The sequence below is a fragment of the Micrasema longulum genome, unplaced genomic scaffold (assembly GCF_059751315.1).
Source record: "Micrasema longulum isolate JH-2025_06_02 unplaced genomic scaffold, ASM5975131v1 h1tg000097l, whole genome shotgun sequence".
NCBI classification, from domain to species: domain Eukaryota; kingdom Metazoa; phylum Arthropoda; class Insecta; order Trichoptera; family Brachycentridae; genus Micrasema; species Micrasema longulum.
In genome coordinates, this window is record NW_028277303.1 from 2,540,583 (window position 1) to 2,564,240 (window position 23,658).

At 33.7% G+C, this 23,658-nt stretch overlaps 1 protein-coding gene across 1 annotated transcript; it reads right to left on the reverse strand.

The window, feature by feature from the left end:
- Window positions 1-2,552: 2,552 nt before the first annotated feature.
- rno (PHD finger protein rhinoceros) lies at window positions 2,553-21,827 on the reverse strand. The gene is made up of 6 exons (XM_088236604.1): window positions 21,226-21,827; window positions 20,642-20,822; window positions 12,769-12,963; window positions 12,327-12,543; window positions 11,737-11,926; window positions 2,553-11,655 (listed from the first exon to the last, which is right to left on the reverse strand). The coding sequence occupies exons 2-6, from the start codon at window positions 20,770-20,772 to the stop codon at window positions 4,619-4,621; spliced, it is 7,770 nt and encodes a 2,589-aa protein (XP_088092730.1). The 5' UTR covers window positions 20,773-20,822; window positions 21,226-21,827; the 3' UTR covers window positions 2,553-4,618.
- Between the last annotated feature and the right edge of the window lie 1,831 nt (window positions 21,828-23,658).

Here is a 23,658-nt window from a genome sequence, read left to right on the forward strand (position 1 = left end):
AAAATGTCTATATCAAAACTGAGTCTATTATAATTTCTACAGGTACGTCTAATGAATGAATTCGAGGTAAAATTGTTTTTACAAGTTGGTGTATAAAAAAGGCAATTTAATCTGGTATTGTGAAGAGGACAACAGAAACCAATGTTTTGTAAAAGATACGGCGAAGCAACCATATTATTTAGAATTTTTAAAAGAAAAATTGAATCACACGTAAGGCGCCTTTTTTTGTTGTGATTCTATATTAAAATTAATCAAAGATGCGCCATAATCATTTTCAATGTTACCAAAACGATATTCCAGGCTCCTAATAAATTTATTTTGAATGTTCCTGATTAGATTAAAATATACATTATACTGAGGGGACTATAGCAATGAAGCGAATTCGAGTTGACTACGCACATAAGTATAGTAAAGATGTTTGAGTTATGCTCGGTAAAGTAACATACCAATTGTAATTTTACTTCATTCCGAATCATTTATTTTTGGAACAATAACCAATTACTAGCAACTCTCCCTTAAACAGATACTAATTTATAAGTATCCACAGAAAGCGAGTTACAAAAATCATAAAGATTTTTTTTTTTAAATTAATACAAAAAATATTGTTCTTTTATTGCACTACAACAGGCCAGGAGGTCCAATTACAGTGGTGAATTACAGCACAGAACACCCAGGCTTGTTAAAAATCACATTTAAATTTTGTGCTCTCACCAGGAACAGAACCCGGAACCTTCATGGGTGGATCAAGGATCTTACCCACTACACCACGGAATGGAGGTCACCATTGATTTCAACAAAATTAAAGCAAAAGGCATAAATTTACCATAAAATATTATCTAGAGCAATAATAATTTATTGAAAAACCCTCCTCTTAAAAATGCTAAATGTATCATCAAAGATAAATATATTTAAAGCATTTATATATTTATTTTACAGTTTTATAATGTACAGAGGTTCATTGTTTTAGAACCCCATTAATATTACACAATTTTGTTTCAACAAAATATGCTAAAATATATTTAAAAAATAAAATTACATATTTATCTTTTTTTTTATCAATAAAAAATAAAATTCGCCGTCGAAGGGTACACTGTTTTATAAAACTCCTCATTCTGTTTACAATGTTACAACAGATATTGCCGGCGCAATGACGATATAATGAGACTCCGTGAACTCGGCAATAGTCATTCCCACATATCGGATATATTTAATGTAGGGTATTGTTCCTTTAGAACAAACCTTTTAAACTTTTTCAAGGATGGTGAATGGCTATAAAAGTTTTACTATAATTATTGTATGAAACAGTACAAGTATAACTTTATTATTTTCTTGTTATATTAATCCTATAAAATATTTTACTGTTTTATTTGATTTTACATATATTTATAAATTGTTTGAAACTTTTACTGAATGAGTTATATAATTTTTAAGTTTAATTGTTGTTTTTAAATCTTGAGTTAAAAGAAATGTATGTTTTTTAAACATAATTAAAATAAATATGTTCATATTGTAGGTGTGGTAAAAGACAATTTTTCTGAATATGTTGATGAAATAAATAAATAAATTATGTATAAGAAATATGGGTAATGGTGTAAATAATCACTTAAACTAACCAATGACAGGCCTGTAAATGCTTAGAATTCCACTTTCCCTTTTCAAAAAAACTTATTTGTCTCTGTTTAGATATTTATAGCCCGATATGAAAATTTTAAGTTCCCTTCGTGTTGTCTAATCGCTTTTATTTACATTATTATTAATCACTTCCTCGGGAAGACTGTTCCTGTGGTCCACAAGAAGTGTTCTCTGGTGTGGGAAAGTCATCGTACTCAACTTCAATTAATTTTATTGTTCACACTGTTTTCCCTACAAACTTCTCTGTACATACTTAGCATACCACTAGTTTAGATAAAAGACTGCGTCTAATATTTAAAGCCGGAGATGGAATCAAGTAACGAGGAAGTTCAGTGGTTATTTTATTTTGTTCATAAATGAGTTGATGAAGAGACGTACCACTAAGTGTACATACTTTGCATCTCACTAGTCTAGACATCACAGTTCTAGTCAGGGAATTCTGCTGATTGGTGAATTGGCTTCCCGTATACTGGTAATCTACCACAACCTGAGTGATAATGCGCCAAGCTAACCTCGCATTATTACTCTAAGATCACAACACTATTATCGGTTGATCTGTGACATCATTAGTAGTTAGTTTTTATTAAAATCATCTTAATGACTTTATCACACATTTTCAAGAAACTTTGCCGTACAATTTAGTGCTCTAATTTTTACCACTCGCAAAACATTTTTTAAATCCAATTTCCCATAGCACAAACTTCCTCATACAGTAAGCTTTGATTTGGAAATATAAGCATTCAGAACAATGCCGATATGAGGAATCGAACCCTTAAGCCTCAGTAAGGCAGTATCAGCAACACGGACTACCAATAAGCCGTTCGAGTGGCACGACAGCAGACCAAATTCTACAACGGTTACCTCAATTAACACCAAGAGTCACATTTTTATAAGATAAATGGTTGAATGAAACAATGATAAGGTTCTAAAAAAGTTTTTATTAGAATGACAGTGACTGTATGGAAACAAATTTATGATACACAATGTCATTAGGTACACTATAATATGTATTAAAGTACACCGAAACACATTCTAAATTTCTTCATAAAAACAATTATAATTTATTTATCTATATATCTGTACATATGTTATTTAAGTAGTTTGTACAACTCTTCGGGAGTATGAAGAGATAAAAATAGATACTTGGGTGTGTGTATGTGCAATTATAATTGAATACGCATATTATAATAATTATGCTATATAACTTTCTTACAATAGTGAGTATCAATAATTTCAAATGTATATAAGCTGTCAGCAATGTTTCTAGACTATTTAATACAAATAATAGAAATAAACTATTTAGAATAAATACTTCTTTACAAAACAGACTCAGTGTAACATAAGCATAGTCGTATTGAATAATTACTTCTAAATGATAACTAAACGTATAATGTACAAATAGCTTAACTAAAACATAAATTATTCCTAGAGCAAACGAAAGACAATTCAATATAAAAAATATTTTTTTAAATAAATATAATAATGTTATATTTACAGAGCATTTATAATAGCCATAATTCACAACCAACTAAGAAATGGACCATTGCTGTCAACTTAAAACATTCAGAACTTATACAATATATCTTAACGTTAAATACCTATACAATTGAAAAAAAAGCTTTTTTTTAAGAATTGGGATTTTATTATTTTTTTAAAATAATTAAGATTATGGAAAACAGATAAATTTCGTGAAAATTTAAGTTAAATCAATGGTGATTCTTAATGAGAAATAATTTTCCACATAAGCATAAAAGTAATCGATTATTTTCATACATTGTACTTCAATATGTACAAAAATATTTCAATTCTCTATGATAATTGACCCACTTCATGTACAAATAATAAGCGAGAATTCATGATTTAAATTTACATTTACATACCATCGTGAAATAATGTTCAGACTATTTAAGGATAAGATATAAAACAACTTACATGATTCAGAAGTGAATGTAAAAAGTAATAACTTTTAAATTCTTAGTTTTAGTAAAATTGTAAATATGTATTGCATTATTACGATAATATTCTCACACATGAGGAACATTTACATCAATATAAAGATTTTTTTATAACCAACAAGGTATATGTATAAACAACTTTGCAGCGAAGATAAGGTCCGTTCAAAAATCTTGTAACGAGGTTCATCTCAAAAGGGAGAAACAATAGTGAAATGATTTAAGCAACTATTGTATTGGTGTGTGTAAAAATACCAAAAGAAAAAAATATAGCATTGGAGGTAACTTATAAGCTTTAATATGTCTCAATGCATGAATAAGAATTATACACAGACTTATTATAATTATTGATAATTTTTAGTTTTAATTCTTCACATGGATATAACTATATATATAAAGAAAGAAACATGTGTTACATATTAAAGAATGTACTAAAGAAAGTTGTAATCATTTACAGGCAATAATAACTTTTACTTCAGTAACAATAACGAATCACAAAACAAGCCACTTATAATTTGGTCTTGCCAGCATATTTTTTTTTCTATTTTCTGCTTTTTTGGACAGACTCTAAACCACTCTTTAACTTGGTAAAATAAAATCTGTATGAAGATCTTATAAAGCCTCTATTTTCTCAATAAAAGAAATCAAATTTCTACTAGATATTTCTCATTTCTTTATAAAAAGATACAATTACAATGTATATGTACCATTGTACTTAGTACAAGATCCACATTATTATATTATTTAACAAATATAACAAAGTGATTTTAAACAAAGTGAAATAAAAATAATATTTTCACTAAATATTTGCTAGTTAGAAATACAGCGCTTATCGACTGAGTCGTAGAATTCATATGCTATTATTGGCAAAATATGTTCAGAAATTAAAAATAGAATCGGACTCTCGAAAGCCACTATTATAAATAATTTAAATTGAAATACGATTTACGTAGATACGAATAATTGGCTTTTAGTTCCTAGTTAAAATGTACATTGTGTTAAATGCAGTAAAGAAGGATGCATATGATTGACTATCAAATGACCTCGCAGTGCTTGGAGGCTTCCTGCTCGGGAGAGTCCTTCATGACGTAGCCTGCTCCGCCAGCACCGCGTGCCAGCTTCAGGCGAATGGGTGACACTCGCGCTCCGGGCGAGTCGAGCGCTAGCGGATCTACAGCCGTCGGGTCGTACTCAAATGGGTCCACCGTCTCCTCACCCTCCTTTTTCACCTCCTTCTTCCTAGCTATTCGGATTATGAGTTTCGTCTCACTTTCTGACTGTTTATTCACAACATGCATTTCAGGAGAACGTTTCTCACGTTTTTTCTTTCTTTTTTCACTTTTCAAACGTTTCTTTTTGTCTTTTTTATCTTCTTTAAAATCGGCAAACACCTGTCTCCTAAACTTCATACTCTCTCTGCGTAGGTCTTCAACACTAGGTTTAGGTATACTGGCGAGTCTTTTCTTAGGAGGTTTAAAATGAACGACATATTTTGAATCGCTCGAGTTTGCGGATGGTTCTCCACTATGAAAGTTACCTATTTTAATTTTTAATTTCGGAGCTGGAGTGACATTGTTCGGACTAAATGATTGATATGGTTTGATGACCCTTCCACGGCGCTTGTAGGATATAGCCAACTGAGCAGTTGATAAATTGCCCGCACTATGTGTATCTTCAGAATCATCGTTGTCATAATTACGCATGTCGCGGCCGAGATTTCCTGAAACTTTCCTGCGCTTCTTTTCCATATTGGCTTCAACTACCGCTTTATAATCTTCCATAGTTGGAATACTTGTCATGGATGCTATGGCTTTAGGTATCGTTATTACTGTCCGGCTGAAAGTGGAGACAGGTGCAGGGGGAACTATCTGGTTGACCACTGTCACTGACATAGGATCATCCATGTTCATGTCTTGAGTGCAGTACTGCCGCAGCAACTCCTTTTTGCGCATCCTCCTAAGATTAGATGTGCCAGACATGACAGCCGAACTCACAGACCCGACTGCACTCGGAGCTCCTAGAATCGGAATCCCAGATGGAGGTTCAAGTATGGGGATTGTAGGATGTTGTATTAAAGGAGCAATAGAGCTTGTTGGATAATTAGCATCCAAAAATGGCCCTTTAATTTTGACTTTTAATTGATTTCTTGAATCAGAAAGTGAAATTTTTGGTGTAGTTAAGTCTTGACCTTGTTGAGACGGTATTTCTAATACTTGTCCTTTTGGTTCATTAGTCAACTTTAATGGCTCTTGAGACTTATTGCTACTAGCTATCAGTGCAGAATGCAGTTCTTTTTCCATTTCTTCATCTATATCAGGAAGTTGTTGATCTGCAGTCCCACTGGCAAAAACACCCAAAAGGTTTTTAAATGCATCATTGATGCTCGCTTCAAAATCATTATATGTGCGCATGTCTACGGGACCTGGCAGAACAGGTTGTACAATTTTATTAAATGCTGGCTGAGCCGGGACAGGAGGAGCATTAATCTGAAGAGGTGACTTAGGAGCTTCAACTACAGCAGGAATCTTAGCTATGGGTGTTGGAGGCCTCAAATCTCGGATATCAGCAGAGTATGGGCGTTTCAGCGATTGCTGTGATGGGCTCGCAAACTTAGGAGATGGAGATAAGTCTCGATACCGTTCATGAACATCTGTTGATTTTCTTCTTTCTCTTAATGATTTCAAACTATTTATACTATCATTGGTTATGTCTTCATCAAAATCTAAATCGTAAACAGTTCCAGCTAACTTATTACGAATTGTATACAATTCTGTATCATAGTTATTTATGTGCAAATTTACTTTGCCTCTTGGTCTTCTTTTACTTTTAGAACCACGCAAAATTTTTGAAACTCCACCTTTTCTACTAACACCACCCTTAACATTGGTATCATGTTGCCTAGGTGATTTTCCAGGACTCTTGCAAGGAGATTTAACTTGTGGGTTTATGAATCTAGAAGACATTCTTGTAGGTTTGGCAGGAGACTTCTTTCCTTGTATGGGAGAAGATTCGTCAGTGGAATGCTTTTCATTTGACATTTGATGTATTGTACTGTTAGAGAGCTCTTGGTTTAACTGTAGCGGAGATACTTGCATAGAAAATGAATTTGGTGGTGTTAATTGTGATTCAGGATGATGTGGAGGAGATTCTACGCTGGTGGGTTTTGGGGTAGGAGGAGCTATCATGGCAGTTGTAAGGGCCATATTATGAGACGAAGAAGTGAACGCCGCTGTACACGGGACACTAAATGAAAGAGAGTCTTCACTCGAGGAATTAGGTAGCTGAGATAGCATGGATGTGGAGTTCGGATATGGCATGTTGAGGTTGGGTGGAAATAATGCAGCACCAGGAGAAGCCAGAGGCAACTGAGAACTAAGAGTTGTAGGAGGTAATAATGACACTGGAACAACACCAAACGGAGATGCTTCAGAACTAAATGGTTTGGGAGGATGCACGTCCATAGGGAAAGGATGGTAAGAATATTCCATGTTTGGTACCATTTCTGTTTGTTTGTGTTCCATACTATTGTTAATATTGGAATGTTCATTATCTTGTTTATTTACACAAATAGAAGAGTCTGAGGCAGAGCTTGAGGTAGAGGATCTTCTTGCTGGTATAAGCTCACTCTCAACCCATTTTTCCCGGCTTCTCACACTGTTGTACGGAGATGAGACTGGAGTGCAATCAGGTTGCAGCATCATGCTTGCTTTATCTCTTTCATAATGACATTGCTGAGGTTCTGACGGGACATTAATGTTGGTTTCACTAGATTGAGATGTGAAGATATGAAGAGGTTCCATTGATTCTTTAGCATCAGTTTCCATATTACTTTCAGTATTTTTCTCTTCTTTGTCTTGTAAAAATGGTTGTTTAGAAACATCGTTGATATGAGAAGTATCCTGTAATTCATTCTGCAAACCATGTGGGTACACAGCCCAAATATCCGGCCGCTGCATTATATTATATTGCATTTGTTTTACATGCATTGTTTCGATTTCCATATCGCTTGGTCTATCTGTAAAGTGATTGTCAGTAGTTGGCCATTTATCACTTTCTGGGTTCAAATGCTTATACTTTTCAAGATTTTCATCAGTATTCAATTCTGTATGTGAGGATGTCTCATCATATTTAGAATCGGAATTATCAATAGTTTGAAGAGGATGCATTATGTCATTAATTTCCATTGCTTGTTTCACCATAGATTTGACCGCTGTTTCAAGCCAAGGCTTCGAATCATCTAATGAATGCGATTTTGAAAAAGGCTCATTTTCTACAAATGGTGGCATTGCTAAATCGGATTCTTTAACGTCACTGACTTCTGCATCAGAACTCTCATTTTGAACACATGAACTTGATTTTTTCGAACTCATTTGCATTCTAAGTTTCTCCACTAAATTAAGTGTTTCACGTACACCCCTATCTTCTTTGGAATCCTCCTTGAATAGAAAATCTGAACCGAAAAATGATGTCAATGGTGGTACTTTCATTATTTCTTCTGCTTGAGAGATATTAAAACCATCGTCAACAGCTAAAATATCATTTTCAAAATCAAACAGTTCTGAACATCCAGTATCTTTTCCAGTAGGTTGAGGGGAGAATATTGATCGATTTTGATATGGTCGAGGAAGAGTTGATATTTTTATTGGTTTGTTCTGTTCACCTTCTTCCATCTCCTGACAATCAATTTCAAAATTCAAATCTTTCTCGATATCTAGTGGAGTAATATTCAAGTCAGTATTTTGAGTCTGGGCAGGTGATTTAGGAATTTGAACTTCACATGTTTCAGTCATTTTAGGTTCAATTTCTGTTAGAATTTGGGGTGATTTTTCAATGTTTGACTCGTCACTGGGTTTTGGAGCTGGATTGAACATTAGGATCTTTTCTTTTTTAGCTGGGGGTGAACTTTCAACAATACTTTCACTGACCAATTGTTCTGCTATATCTAAATTTTCTTCTTTAGTTTCCTCAGAAATAGAATTTCGATTCTTAACATTACTATTTGTAGGGCTACTGGGTAATGTTTCGATGGAAGGAGATGAAGGGAAAGTAGATTGAGATTTCCTTAATTTTCTAACTTCTTTTTCCTTCGATACCTGAGGCGAGGAGTGCGGTTCTTCAGATTTTTTTGTGGATTCTGATTTGGGTTCATCAATGATTTTATTTCTAAAATGCTGATCTAATTTGACTTCTAGTTTAGGATATGGAGTGGTTGGTTTTAACTTCTTGTCCTTTTCCCATTGCGTAGATGGAAGTTCACGGGACTGGCAATCCTCTTTGGAATCTTCATTTTGTGTAAAGGAAGAGGTTTGATTTCCTGATTTGCGAAGTTTTTCGGGTTTTCCCAGACCTGTGTGAGACAGATTTCGCGACCCTGCAGTAACGCTTCGGGTACGAGCACGTACTGAAGGCCTCGGCAGTGGATGATTTGGTCGAGGTGGTTTCTCTCTCTCAGCAGTCGGTGAATGTAGCCTACGCTCAGGCTTGCCGTCGGAAGTTTTGAGCTTCTTGTCCGGGGCCTTGCGGGATACACCACTGCCCTGCTTAGCTCCACTCTCAGTTGCGGGAGGTGATTTTGCTGTTTTCTCAGAGGATTTACTATTTGGACTAATGGAGGGGATTTTGGATGCATCTTTATGTGCTTCTGAATCACTGGATGGACTAGAAGAAGAGGTGACCTTTTTTCCCTTGTCAAGAAAGGGCAGGTCATCGTTCATTCTTCTAGGGGGAGAGAACATGGATTTTACCATAAATCTTTTGTGAACAGTTCCTTTGGGATCGCCTTTAACCACGTCATCATCATCAGAACTACTGCTGGAAGAACTACTACTACTGCTGCTTGTATTGTTTGTTGAGCCGGAGCTTGATTTGTTAGATCTGGGACGCTTGTCTTCTTCTTTTCTGGGTGAAAGCTTCTTGGTTACATCAGATTCTTTTTTCTTCCCTGATTCATCTAATGTAATTTCTGTTCCAGGGGGCTTAAACATTCCACTTTTTATATGTTCTGCTGCTTTTTTAGCGGCTTGCCTTTGTGGAACATACGCTAAAATATCTAGAGTTTCTCGCTCTCCTTCCTTTTCAAATTCAAAAATATCATTCCCTGATAAAGAAGTCATTACATATTTCTTTTCTTTAGAGTCTTTACCATCTTTTTTATCTTTCTTGTTTTTAACTTTTGATTTTACGTCTTCTGCAGCTATTTGTACAGGTTTATTCTCAGGTAAATTGTCATTTGATTCTCTATTTTTCACATTCACAGTATTAGAACGCATGTTTTCTGAAGCCTTTTTGGCAGCTTGACGCTGGGGCACTATTAAATCAGATGGATAATCTTTGTTCTTGGAAGATTTAAAGTTTTCTTTATCTTTAAATTCTTCATCAGATTCTGGAGCTTTGTCTTTAGAAAGAGATTTCTTAGTGCGCTTAGTGTTTTTGTTTTCGCCTTTTTGCGATGGAATGAATTCCTTAACAGCTGCTTTCGTTTTAAAAGGATGCTGCTGAGAATCACTAGTCGCATTAGAGGATTTATCTTCATTTATGTCTTCATGTTTATCACTATTTTCACTATCAGAATAAATATCTACCGACAATTTCAACTTTTTAGTAGTACGAATTGGCATCAATTCATCACTCTCAGTTCCCGACAAAGGCCTCGCCCCCATTTCTCGCTCCATTTGTCGTAGCGTACGACTTTTTGGCCAATCCCTCTTTTTAGTGTTCTTAATTTCATCTTCACTGGAACTTTCTATTTTACTTTGAGAAGCTGTGGATGCCCTTGGCTTTTTCTTATCTGACAATTTAGAGTTTTCACTGTTTTCTTTATCTTTGTACAATATTTTTTTCTTTGGTGCTTGAAAAGAACTTTTTTCTTCATCATCAGTAGTGGAGTAGATACGCCTGCAGTAAATATCTCCATCTGGGATGCTCTCAGCTCCACTAGAAAGTCCACTGTAAAGACTTGCACTTCTTCTTGAAATTCCATTCAAAAATAGTCGCTTGTAAGGGTTTTCTGTAGATTTATTGGTACTTTTTACAATTCCATTTAAATCTTTCTTCTTTTCATCCCCAGAATCAACTCCAGCAATTTGAGCCAGTAGATTCTCAAAATCCCCCTTATGATCTACAGCATCAGGATGCGAATATAACCTATCGTAAATAGATGGTCCGTGATTGGCTTCTATGACTGCAGCCATAGCCGCAGGAGCCAGAGCATTGTCTTCTGAAAGTACAGTAACTTGCTTGTGAAATGTTTGCTCCCGCATCCGAAAGAATGATCTGGATAGTTTTTCTCTTCTGCTTACCATATAGCACAAATTTCGCACTCGTTCCAAATCCTGCCTTAATTGGACAAACATTTTCATCTTATCTAAATCAGCTTGTTCCTGGCGGTGACTTAATATGTCAGTCTCGTCAGCCTTGGGAGGTAAAAGGGGACGATTGTGGCCAGCTCTGCGCTTTAGTTTCCAATAGTTATAGATGTACTGAATTCCATCTTGATCTACATCAAGGAGATGGGTACTTATGTCTTTGATGCTCACATGTTTGTCGAACTCCGCCTCAATTTCATGCAAGCGAAGGGCTCTTGCCTGAGATTTTTCTTCTGATGTCATATCTTTACGCCTTTTACGTTTCGATTCATCTTCTTCAGAACCAGAACCATTGTTTTTGTCTTTTTTAGAATTAACACTATGTTTTTGACAGTAAGAGCGAAGTTTCACACCATCGTCTGCATTTTCATCTTCTATTATGGCACGCATTTCAAGGCCATGTTTAAAAGCACAAGTTACATGGTATGCAGTTTTACATGTCCTTACAGAACATTGTATGCATGCTCCGTTACGTTCACGACACAAAACACAAATTAATGACCAACGAGAAGGCGGGATAGCAGATATCTTGGTGATAGGCTCCATCTTTTCTGCACAGCCAATAGACACCTCAGGAATCCAAAGAACGCAACTTACATGGGCCCACTTATGTCCTGAGGGTGTGCACTTCATAGCACCCCCCAGATTGGGGCACAGCTCGCAAACAGGCCTTGCGCCATCACCACATGGTCTACACAGCCATTGTCCTGCAAAAAAAAAAAGCATTAATACAATATTGCAAGTATTATTAAACCAATAAAAACATTCATTTTATATTATATTATTACCTGATGGTATCGCTGTTATTCCATAACAAGCTTGATGAACACATATATTACAGGAATCACAAAAAACCATTTCATTTCCCTCTTCAGAATCTGGAGATCTGCATACATCACATATGACATTTTCGTCGTATTCAATTCCAAGACCTTCCTCAGATTTCATAATTGCTTGAATCTTGTCCCAACAACGAACCTGCAAAATGTTCAAAAAAACATCAGAAGTGAAACAAAATTACCAACATAATTCATAAATGCATTGCATATGCTGAATGTACATCTTGAGTGGTTTATGCAATGTATATGTTTGTGTATGTTTTATATGTGCGTTCATGTGTGTATGGATGGATGGCTCGGAGTGTGCATTCGGTATTACCAATGATAACCTCCATGGAAAATGCAAATGTTAACAATTATTCTTTTCTCACTTGAGTTTCTTATTTATTATTATTTTTGTCACATGTAATGTTTAAATCTTTTGCATAATTTATGAAAAATTAATTGGTTTTATTATGTTAGAAAATCATTGTTTTTAATACTTATTATGTATAACTATGTTTTCTGAATAAAATAAAATATCCATGTAATGATCATACCTCTAGTTCTTCAATGACCCGTTCAAGGTGGTTTTCATGAATGGTCTGAGAGCCAGCCCGAGCCCTTTCTCCATTGAGAGCTCGCAGCCAAGCAGCATCACATGCATCCAGGTCATATGCACAAGCAGCTTCGGCCAGAGCGCTTGCTGTACTGAGGTGATGTTCCGATGATGAAAACTGAGCATCTTGAGCAAGCCTCACATACTTTTGTTTAGGTCTGCAAACAATTTAAATAAATTTAGAAAATAAAACCCAGACAACATTTATAAATTTGAATGAAAAATGACCATATCAAAGATTATTCCTTCCCAATTTTTTTAATTCTTAATTATGACAATTTTAAATCATAATAAATTAATGATAACATATTTTAAAAATTAAAAAAACGGGTTTCATAAAACTAACCAAAAATTTTAATAGTAATTAATGTATTTCCACTTACAGTTTGAATTCATTTCTGGTTTCATTAGAATTTTGTTCGATCTTAGACACAGTAGGCTCTGGTAAAGAATCCGGATTCACAGGAACTTGAACTCCTCGCTCCCACTCTTGCTTCCAAGGGTCCGTTATAACCCAATATTCATCATGTGCTAATGGCTCCGAATCAGGTAGCTTCATAGCACTGATTAAGTCTTTCCTGTGTAAAAGTGCAAAAACATTTTGTCACACACTTACTTAACTAGTTTTAAAAGCGCCAATATAAGGATAAAATATAATAAACATGTTTATATATTATATATATATGCACTCTTAGAATTCACAAAAATTTAAGTAGAGATTCTAAAAATTTCATTTAAATAAGTGGTAAACATCAGTACAAAAATATCATTATTAAACATCAAATATCCGAAAAATAAGCAAAAAAATAATTGTACCATCTACCCGGTTATTATCTGATTGCAAAATTGAAATTGTGTTTATACAAAATTTCATGAACACAACAATAAGTGCATTTTTGGCTCATATTGGGTTAAGAATGCCATGATGTTTATAAAAATTATTTATGAAGCAAAAGCACTATTAGACAATTTTAGTTATTGTTTCAATATTTTCATTTAACTACCTTCTTCGAGAATATTTGATCTTTAATATGCGTTTTACACAGTATTAAATTTTAGCACATGGTGGATTTACGCTATATCCTCATGCTTTCATAGCTAATCCAATTTCTAACTGATGCTTAAGATTAAATAATTTGTGTCAAATAGTGCAAAGTATTTTATTTGATTGCTTTAAAAAAAAATCTAAACTAAATATTGTTTTTTGAAATACATTTTTCCATAATATCACAATTATGTGATTAATTACATGCGAGTAACCACCAACTGCTTTTATTTACTTCTCATTCAGAATAAATATTCAATAGTCTTTTTTAGGATTATAGAAGAGTTTATTATAAAAATATTTAAGTTCAAATTAATACCGATTATTGTGGAAGTAAAATGATTCTAAATTCAATATTGGGCAAGACACTGATATATAAATCATATGATGTATAAAGTAAATATGGGCTTTATGCATATTCAATTAGCATTTTGTAAATTTCTTGGATTTCTACCTAAAACACAATTAACTACATTTACAGATTTATTTAGTTGAATGGAAAGTTCTCTACCACATCACGTCCCGTAGACTAATATGTCTTTGCAATTTCCTATCCTATTCGAAATATATTTATGTTTACAAACAAAACAATTTTGTATCATCCATTCAATCCATATGACCAAATATTAAAACCCTTCTTAGTGATAACACAACATTATCACTAAGAAGGGTTTTTACCTGTTTCAGTCTCACACAACATGATTTCATCGATGGTAACTATTCAAGGAATCAAATTTAACTACTTTTATATATTCTTCATCTTTCATCTGCCAGTCGTGAAGCAAAGTTACTTACTGAAAGTTAGCAACTCTCATTTCATACATAGCAAGTCTAGATTGATATTTATTCACCTATTATAAATTAATGCAGTATCGTTTTCCACTTTTCTCATCTCTTAAAAATTCACTGGGAAGACAGACTAATGATTATGTCCTAGTTACTGTACATTGCAAATTCTCTTCGCTGCTTTACATTGTCAGTATACTACAAACAGCTCATGAAAGATTTTATAATTACGCCTCATTACCAATAGATTCACTTCAATAAGAAAAAAGATAAAACATTTCATTCAATATAACTCTTTTCTTACCTGCATCATTTTCTAAGTACAACAGTGTATCTTAAACAATGCATTTCAGCGGTAAAAATATTGAATAGATTTTGACAGATATTTTAATTGAAAAGGAGAACCTTTCTGAAACGGAATATGAAAGTCTAAACTCTTAACTGTTGAAATCTTCCCTAGTAGCAAACAGAATCCATTTTTCTCAACTGAACATTAACTCGTTGACTGCGGGCACCACGCGAGGCGCAGAGGCTTAGCATACGGGTGCGTACAGGCATAAACGGGTAGCCTATGTTTGTCCGATCCTAGACAAGTTATTTTAGAAATTTATTAACTTTAAATAGGTTGAAATTTTCAGCGTGACAAATATTCAAGATTTTTAATTAGCAATGAACGTGTCAAGAAAAAATATTAAAATACAAAAATTGAAGACAACTCTTTATTATTAGAACCCAATGTAACAAAGAATAAATTAACAATACCCAAAAATTAGTTCGTTTAGGATCTATCTCCATGCAGACATTTTTTTTAATATTCAACGGGCTTGTATTTCAATCTAATATTTTGAATGAATATTCTAGAAATCAGTGCTTTGTACGTAGCTAAACTTCATGTGGACGATATTGCGGTTAATTTTATTATTAAATTTATTTGTATCCAAATAGGAATCATATTGCAACTTCTCGAGATATTTTATTACAAAAATGGAAAAGGTTATGTGTAATGATAACTCTTATTTGATATTAGTTTCAGTGATGATCTACAAGATCAGGAGACATCAGATGTCATTTTAGTGATGTCCGAGAAGCGCGTTCCATTTAATTGAATTTGCTCGGTTTATTTACTTTCATCATGCGATATTCATCAGGTGCAGTTAATAGAAGAGGCAAACTAATTCTAGACTTATGTAGATTTAATTCCCTGGATCGGAACAAGAAAAATTATCCATATCTGACTTATCATTGTATGGAATTTATATGAAATATTCATTGTATTATTCAATAAGGTCTTTTATATTTTTTTAAATAATTAATTTTTACATTAGAATAACAACGTAGGATCCCAAATAAGCAAATTATTGCCAGAATCGTATGCCTTGACCACAAAAAAATTGGGCCATAGAAGTTTTAGTAAACGGAGTCAACAGATCATTTCCAAATATCAGATGAAGTGTTTTTTACGAACAGGATTTAAAAATTTTAACAAATTTTTCACTCACCAACCATTTTTTTGCGTAAAACTTACTCGATGACTATCAGTTTATATATATTATAATGCCTTAAAAATGAAGCAACATAGGTAATGCTGTAAATTTGCTGACATGAGGCATTAGGGTTCTCATTTTCATACTGACTATCGACACCACATTGTTTTTATATGATGTATACTGAATCAACAATAAGCATTCCAAAAACTACTACATATATATATTCTTGTAATTGAACATTCATAACAAAGAGTACGAATTTTTCAGAAAAATCTGTTTTTCAATAGTAGAATTTAGATAATACATATTATTTCATGTATGTTTAAAGTTCATTCATTTTTAAGCTCAGTTAGCTAGCTTGAAACGCAAAATTAGAACAAATGCAGTTGTGCTACCACGAATGACTTAAGGAGATGTTTAACTCCAAGGAATACAGGTACAACAAAAGCTTTTTGCCTACAAAGTGACTACGCATTAATATTAAAAATTATATTCACGATATCTTAATCGCAACCAAATTCGATTGCTTTCTAGCATGGCTATATTAAAAACACAAGTAAAAGATACCTGATGAAAAAAAATCTGTACTGATAATGCACTCTTTTGTTTTGTAGTGAATCTATATAAACATTTCAGATGTCACAACACAGCTGTGTTCTGAAACCAAATCATTATAGAATTAATATTTGAAGCACTAACTTTCTGAAGTATATTTTAAAGCCTAGACCAAGGAACAGTCTTGTTCTGAAACCGGTTGGCATATTAAATTTATGCAGCGATTTTACAAAAAGAAAATATTTAGTTATAATTTTTATCTTATTATTATGTTAAGAAGTAGAAGGCCTTCATCATATAAATTTGTTTATGTATCTAGAATTTATAATTTATACATTTTTAATGACTTGACTCAAATAATTTAGTGAATTATAATATATATAGTTAAAATTATAATTGCTTTAAAGGCAATGCAATACCACCAATGGTATGTTTTATTACCTTTGGAATTACAAGTAAACGTTACTATTTTAACCTAAAGTGCATTACTCAAACCTTTAATCTCCCTGTATTTACCAATTATGTAATTTTTTTAAATTATGCTACATATCGCTAAATATTACTAACCTAATTTCAGTGCATGTTCTGACATGGTGGTGTTTGTAACCCCTTTGACTCTGCATGTAATTTATGTATTTTTTCGTAAATACTATTTATACTACGGTGACGGTAAAGGTGATGATTTTAATATTTGCATGTTGGTTTAGTGAGTGTCCTGACAAAGAGACGAGTACGTCTCGAGACCGGTAGACATAAATACTAATATTTACGAACATTAATTATTTTTCAATATGCGTAAACACAAACTGATAAACATTAAGTATTTTCTTCTTACAATCATACTTTATGACCAAAAATTTTTTTAAATTTTATACACAAATGTATTTGATGCTATCTAAATAATGTCAAACTAAAAAAGAATCTAGTGAATGTGCCAAAAGACTTTTGTAATGAATATATTTATATATATGTATTTATATATTTTTAATACCACTCCTTAAATGTATTACGGACACAAAAGATAGGTGACTCTTTAATCAACAAATTTTGGATACCCTGTGACTAATTTATTATTTCCGACATATTCACCCCTTATATCCAATATATGAATTATAAAAAATCGGAATCTATTTATAAAAAAATCGGTTACAATTAAAATTTAATATGTTTATAGCCATGTATGTCTCTTACCGAGTGAAACTGGATATTAACATGTCGTCATCGGAAACTTGAATCCTGGGGTGCAATTGTGGATCTTATAGCGGGGGTAGAGAAGTAATAAATTTGAAGCTTTTTGTTTTTTGCATGCAAAATACACATTGCTTCATATGTGGTCAAACTGATGATTAACCTATCGGCGTCCCCCCCTGCGCGGCACTAAATGGACGTATTTTATCTATTCATTTAAACACTTATTTTGCTGATGCCCATGAATTTATCACCGCTAAAACAGATGAATACTTAAGCTACGAACCTTTTTCAATAATAAATTACTCACTTAAGATAAGAAAACTATGAAATATCGAATAATATAAACAAAACAAAAAATATAAACATGCCAATCATCTATCTCTTACCAACTTGTTGCGTAAGGGACAAATATATACCAACAGAAATCCCGGTCTGCGGCGAAAACTATCATGGTCCCGTTGAATCATTTCACTAAAAAGGGAATACGTTCCATCAAGATTTTACAGACAGATGTCATTAGTATGAAGATTAAGACACGTTTTAAGCCAAAAATGATTTAGATTTGAATACTAGGTTGCGGAGAAATTGAGGTTTGAATCCCGGGTACCGCGCGCTCACGGAATATGTGAGCGCTGCGGAGCAATGTTGTCATAGGCGCTCACAGATGTACGTGAATGAATGAGTTAAACGTCACATTATGCATATAACTGTTTAAAAAATAGAAAAAACAAATATGCTTTAATCAATTCACCTAATTAAATGTTTTTGGTAATGCTTAACTATTATTATTATGTATAACTTACATAGCTCCATTTTTGTAATATAATATCTCATGGTCGCAATAATGTTCCAAGTTAAAATCACCACGTTTGATTTCACATGCTAATACTTATTTGAAATTTAATCATCAGTGAGGCCATATATGAAGCAAAGTGTAAACACATACAAAAAGTAAAAACCCCCAAATTGGAAGTGAAATATTTCAAAAAATTTTAATATTACGATATGTGTCCATATGCGTGGATCCTATGAGAAAAGGGCGTCCGTGAACATGTTCTTGATTAATTTTGAATGAGAAACAGTATTTATAAACAAAACCCACAAATAAGTTATTTTTTTATATTCCTTCTATTGAACAATGTAAACGTCCCTACCGCATTTCAAATTTTTGTTGATGACATGTATTGACCACTATAGTGCAGGTAGCATCACATATCACATTGATATAGCAATTACATAGTATCCTGATCATTGTGAAAGACCGGGTTGTGGTCCTATGGCTTATGTCACGGAATCACAGATCAGAGGTCCGAACCCCACTCTACCACAACTTGATTCCAATTTTCTAATAGTAAGTTATTTACAACTCATTGAAAATGCCCCCCAAAATTTAAATATTTGAGTAAATAAAAAAAACAAATATTTTTATTCCATTTAAAAATAATAATAAATTGTTAAATAAAGGCAAAATAATTTACACCTCAGATCCAAGTCTGCTAGACAATGAAATATTGTAGTGAAAAACACCCAATATATCAATATTTGAACCTCATGGAGAATCAAACCTGGGATCTCACGTATAGTAGCCAAATACAAAAATCATATAAAAATTTATATTTTTGATTGCAATACAAGTATATTATTTAATTGATAATAAACATACCAGCCTTAAAGATGATGTGAAAGTGATGAAACAAGTGAAATTCAAAACGGTAAACTTCCACCAAAAACATTTTTAAACTAAATAATTTGAACTTCCTAAATTGTTACTTATTGTCATAATTTTACATATATTTAAGGTTACCTTCGTTACTATCACCAGATATTTTTACCGAATAATTAGTCATCATTGACTGAGTTCCGAAACGATGAACAACACAACGCTAACTGAATTACAGAGTGTCTGGAACCAGGCTGTGGAATGAAGCACAAGTATTACGCTGACAAAAAGTATAAATAGTGGAAACAACAGCAATAATTCGCAGAATATTACAACAAGCTTGCTAATTAGAACGCAGTCATCATATTTTCACAATGAGTAATAAAGGACAAAAGCACAATTTAAAATTTACAAACGTTCTAAAAACCCACATAGAAGTCATTACTCAACACCGCATACATAACACAAGTGCATTATGCACGGTAGGCTTAGATGGCAACATTTTGTTAAAACATAAAATAGTGCGAGTATTTACTGCACATCAAAATTCATATTATGTTCTATAGCCTGACTCAACACATTGGATAATGCTAAATAGCTTCTTGACGCCACCAGATTATTACAACATATGACAAAAAAAAAACGCAGAAAACAGCATTCACTTTATTTACAAGTAATGTTTTCTAAACTACTAACGCAACGAAACTAAAATGACCTAGTGGAAAAGATTTTTTTCTTAAATAGCACAGCAATCTAACTCATCCACAGATTTGGATGTTGTTTGAAGTTATGGACACATTATCAGAGCTTATGTATTTGTACTTAGTAAGGGCTTGTACAGTACAACTTATCCGGATTGCCAAATATCCAGATCGTTATCGAGAAATAAAAAAATAAAAGGAAGTTTTTAATTAAATTTTACTGGGCATGAGTTTTTTATGCAATTCAATGCTGTATTATTTCAAAAGCAATAAAATCTGACACTCATTAATCCGGATAATTGGAGTTTTACTGTACCTACCTTCACAAAATACATTTTCAGGGCTAATTTAGCCCTGAAAATGGACAGAGCAATTTGGTCCAAAACATCGACAGTAAATAAAGCCTTACAAACATACGACAGAACAAGTCGAGAAAGATCAATCAAAATACTTGTCAATTATGAAGAGTGTGAAGCAGATTGAGTTCTTCTGGGTTCCATGTCTTGTTCAGACTCTTTGTCAACGTTTCGGATACCATTGCAGCACCCATCACCGCGGTTGATGTGACATGCACAACATATGGCACAATAAAGTATGCGGAAACCTAAGAAATTCAATCAAGAGTGCTGAGATTTGCTCAAACGCAATCGAAGTGAATGTGTTTAAATATACGCAGCAGCGAACAACATCCGGACGCTTGAAATGAAAAGGCAATATACAAACAAAGGGGTAATTTGCAAAAAAAAAATAGGGTCATCGCCCTGCGCAACACAAACATTGTCATACTTACCTCGGTACACAAGTTAGAGAGAAAGGGGGGGGTGAACTAACCTGAAGAGTTCGGCAGGCATGTTGGGAACGTTGCGGTTGTAGATCTTCCAATCGTCTGCCTCCGTCCGGCGGCGCTTCACGCAGCCCTCGTCGCCTCGGTTCAGGGACCTCTTGCTGCCGGGCGCCGACATGCTGCCTCCACTACTGCCGCCTACATGCTTCACTCTCCCGACTCTCGCATCTGCAACAATTACTCCACTCGTTCACGGCACTGTCTTGTCCGCTTTGCAGTCTATAAAATGACCGCGACTCTGAAACGATCACGATTGACGATTCGCAAACGAGAAAAAAGCCGAATGTCACTTTTTTTCAGAAGCTCGAATTGTCAGTCATTGCATAAAACGTCCCAACATTACACTTTCTAGTCAAAACTATTGTCTAGGTGCGGAAATATTATTCTTGCGTGTAGAAATGACCAGCTATTTAGAAGTAAACGTGAACTTGACGTTTACGCGATGGTAACGGAAAAATGTATGGCGGGTACGGTACGATGATCACTGTATACATGCCCTGTATACACAAACGCCCGCCCAGGGCACAACACTTATACTATATTTTAGCTAATAAATACGACAAATACTTACAGTACCATTTTTCACACAATTGTAACAAAATTTCCAGCACAGGTCATATCTAGAAACAGTTCTTTCGAGTAAATATTTATGCGAGTCGCAGTGTCCACAGACTCCATTTGGTAAGCCTAACAAAATTGACAACACAAGAGAGCAGCACCGTCCGAGACTGACGTGGTTTTAGACGAACGATAATTTACAGTCGCGCAGCTTGGGATTTTTTTTTTTTCATTTCTTTTAACTCCAATATGATTACTACCCCAAATGTATGCAGCAAATTAAATAATACATTTTATTGAAAACAGGGTCACTTTCACTAAGAAGCCCTTTGGCGCCATTGTTGTAAATACATTTGTATCACGTGACCCTATACGACTCGCTTGCGCAGGCGAGTTTGGGGTATCAGAAAACTGAACAAAAATGCTTTATGATTCGTTTACGGCGTAATACGCTGGTGAGATGAAAACTAGTCAGCATAAAAACAATAAAGTCATGTAAACTGTTTTCTTGCTTTTATGGAATATTCCAAGTAACTTCAAATATCATAACAAACTAATAACTATGATGGAGTACTTATTGACACTATTTTTAGGAATGCAATCCTCCGTGACTTTAGACAATAAGATATCAATACGAACATTGGAGTTTTTTCCGCTAGGTTTCGTTAGAGCAACGGACATACCAATACACATAACATAAATAATAGAGTCTGTCAAAATAGAGTAGCACACAAAGTAGGGCGCCACTGATGTTTAAATGGCAATACCAAAAAAATACAGGACACGGCGGAGTTTCAAAAAACAATAGTGGAGAAAAAAAATTCTTTGATGATCTCGAAATTACAATGAGGAAGTTCAGTGCAACGGAAAATTTGATATAAAATTGTATTCTTCGCGCGGCAAAAAATACAGCATTTATTTATAAGGCAAAGTTTTTCGAAAGTGTGCGAAAAAATTTTAAAATAATAATTTAATAAAAATGAACTACTTTGAACGACGCCATTAATTCTCCGAAATCAACCAAAGGTGGATTGCTGTGATACATTTTCGGTTACCGGGAAGCCAATCCACCAATTAGGATATCTCACCGTAGCGAAATTGAAACGTCACAGGCGGAGTAATTTCAAAATTATATAACTTAAAAAATCATAGTGCTGACAATACGTCACATAAAAAAAATATTTTAAGGTTTTGGCTTTCGATAATCTATTAACAGATAAAATAAAACCACTGAGCCCTCATTGCGTATCCCTTTGCAATATTGTGTTTACATAATGAATAATAACGATCATCATCATTCCCTTTCCGCACCTTATGGTGCATAGGGCACTGCATTGGTACACCAATCGCAGCGTATCTTGATCATTTTTGTTATATGAAGGTAAGGATCAGTCTTACGCTGCAGGTACCAGTCCAGGGACTTTGAAATATTTTAGTGTGAAAACACCCTTTTTGGATATTTTATATCAACCATGTCGGGAATCGAACCCAAGACCCCTTCCATGAAACGCAAATGCGCTGGCCATTACACCGCGAGGCCAATAATAACGACATACATAGTAAAATAAAAATCAGTTTATACATATATTTAACATTTATTCAATATCATTACATATTCAAATCTAATGGTTAATTTATTAAAAATCTAAAAATTCAACACCGAAAATGTATCCTCTTCTACAAATTCAAGTTCAGATTGATATTCCGTGTCACTGTTTCCAATGTTTATTTTGAATTATGAACTCATCAATATTTCCATACAATGTAATTCCATTATCTTTTTTTAGATTTTTTCTACCAGCCAATGTTTAGAACCATTAATTTTAGTTGCCAACGTCAGTGCTTCGTTAAATACTATATATAATATGGTTCTGAGTTACGATAAATTTAGAATTCCATCACCCATTTTCTGGAATTATGGCTATTCAAACTTGTCATTTCCCATTGTTATTTCCTTTTTCGCTTCCAGCGTGCTCTATAATCCATATTTTATGATTTCGAAATGTCATTCCAGCAGTCTATTCACATCCACCGATAGTTAAAATGTTTTGAGGTTGTAAGAATAATTTATATTCATATATTAAACATGCATATTGACTTTTTATACCATTAAACGGTTCAATGTTGATAATGCACATGTTTTGTAAAAGCCCTCTGGGCGTATATAATAAATAAATAAATGCATTTTCTCAGCTCTTTAAGTAAAATTATACTATCCATTATAACTTTTTAGTGCGTTTCTCTCTTCTCTGCAATATTTCTTATTTCTACAGTAATTTCACAGTTTGTCTTGATATACAAAACCAATACACATAGTTTTTTTTTATTTTTAATATTTGTGACGGCCGTCGAATTCCATATCGTAGCTTTATAGAAATAATAAACAGATAAAAAAAACTAAAATATTAAATGCTTGGGTTACTTTCCCTAAATTGCTAGAGAAATA

Excerpts from the sequence above, each read along its gene's own strand:
- rno (XM_088236604.1), bottom strand. The coding sequence starts at position 20,772 with ATGTCGGCGCCCGGCAGCAAGAGGTCCCTGAACCGAGGCGACGAGGGC. Across the intron at positions 12,544-12,768 it reads ACCAGAAATGAATTCAAACT|ACCTAAACAAAAGTATGTGA; the intron begins GTAAGTGGAAAT and ends AATTGTTTGCAG. Across the intron at positions 11,656-11,736 it reads AATAACAGCGATACCATCAG|GACAATGGCTGTGTAGACCA; the intron begins GTAATAATATAA and ends TTTTTTTTGCAG.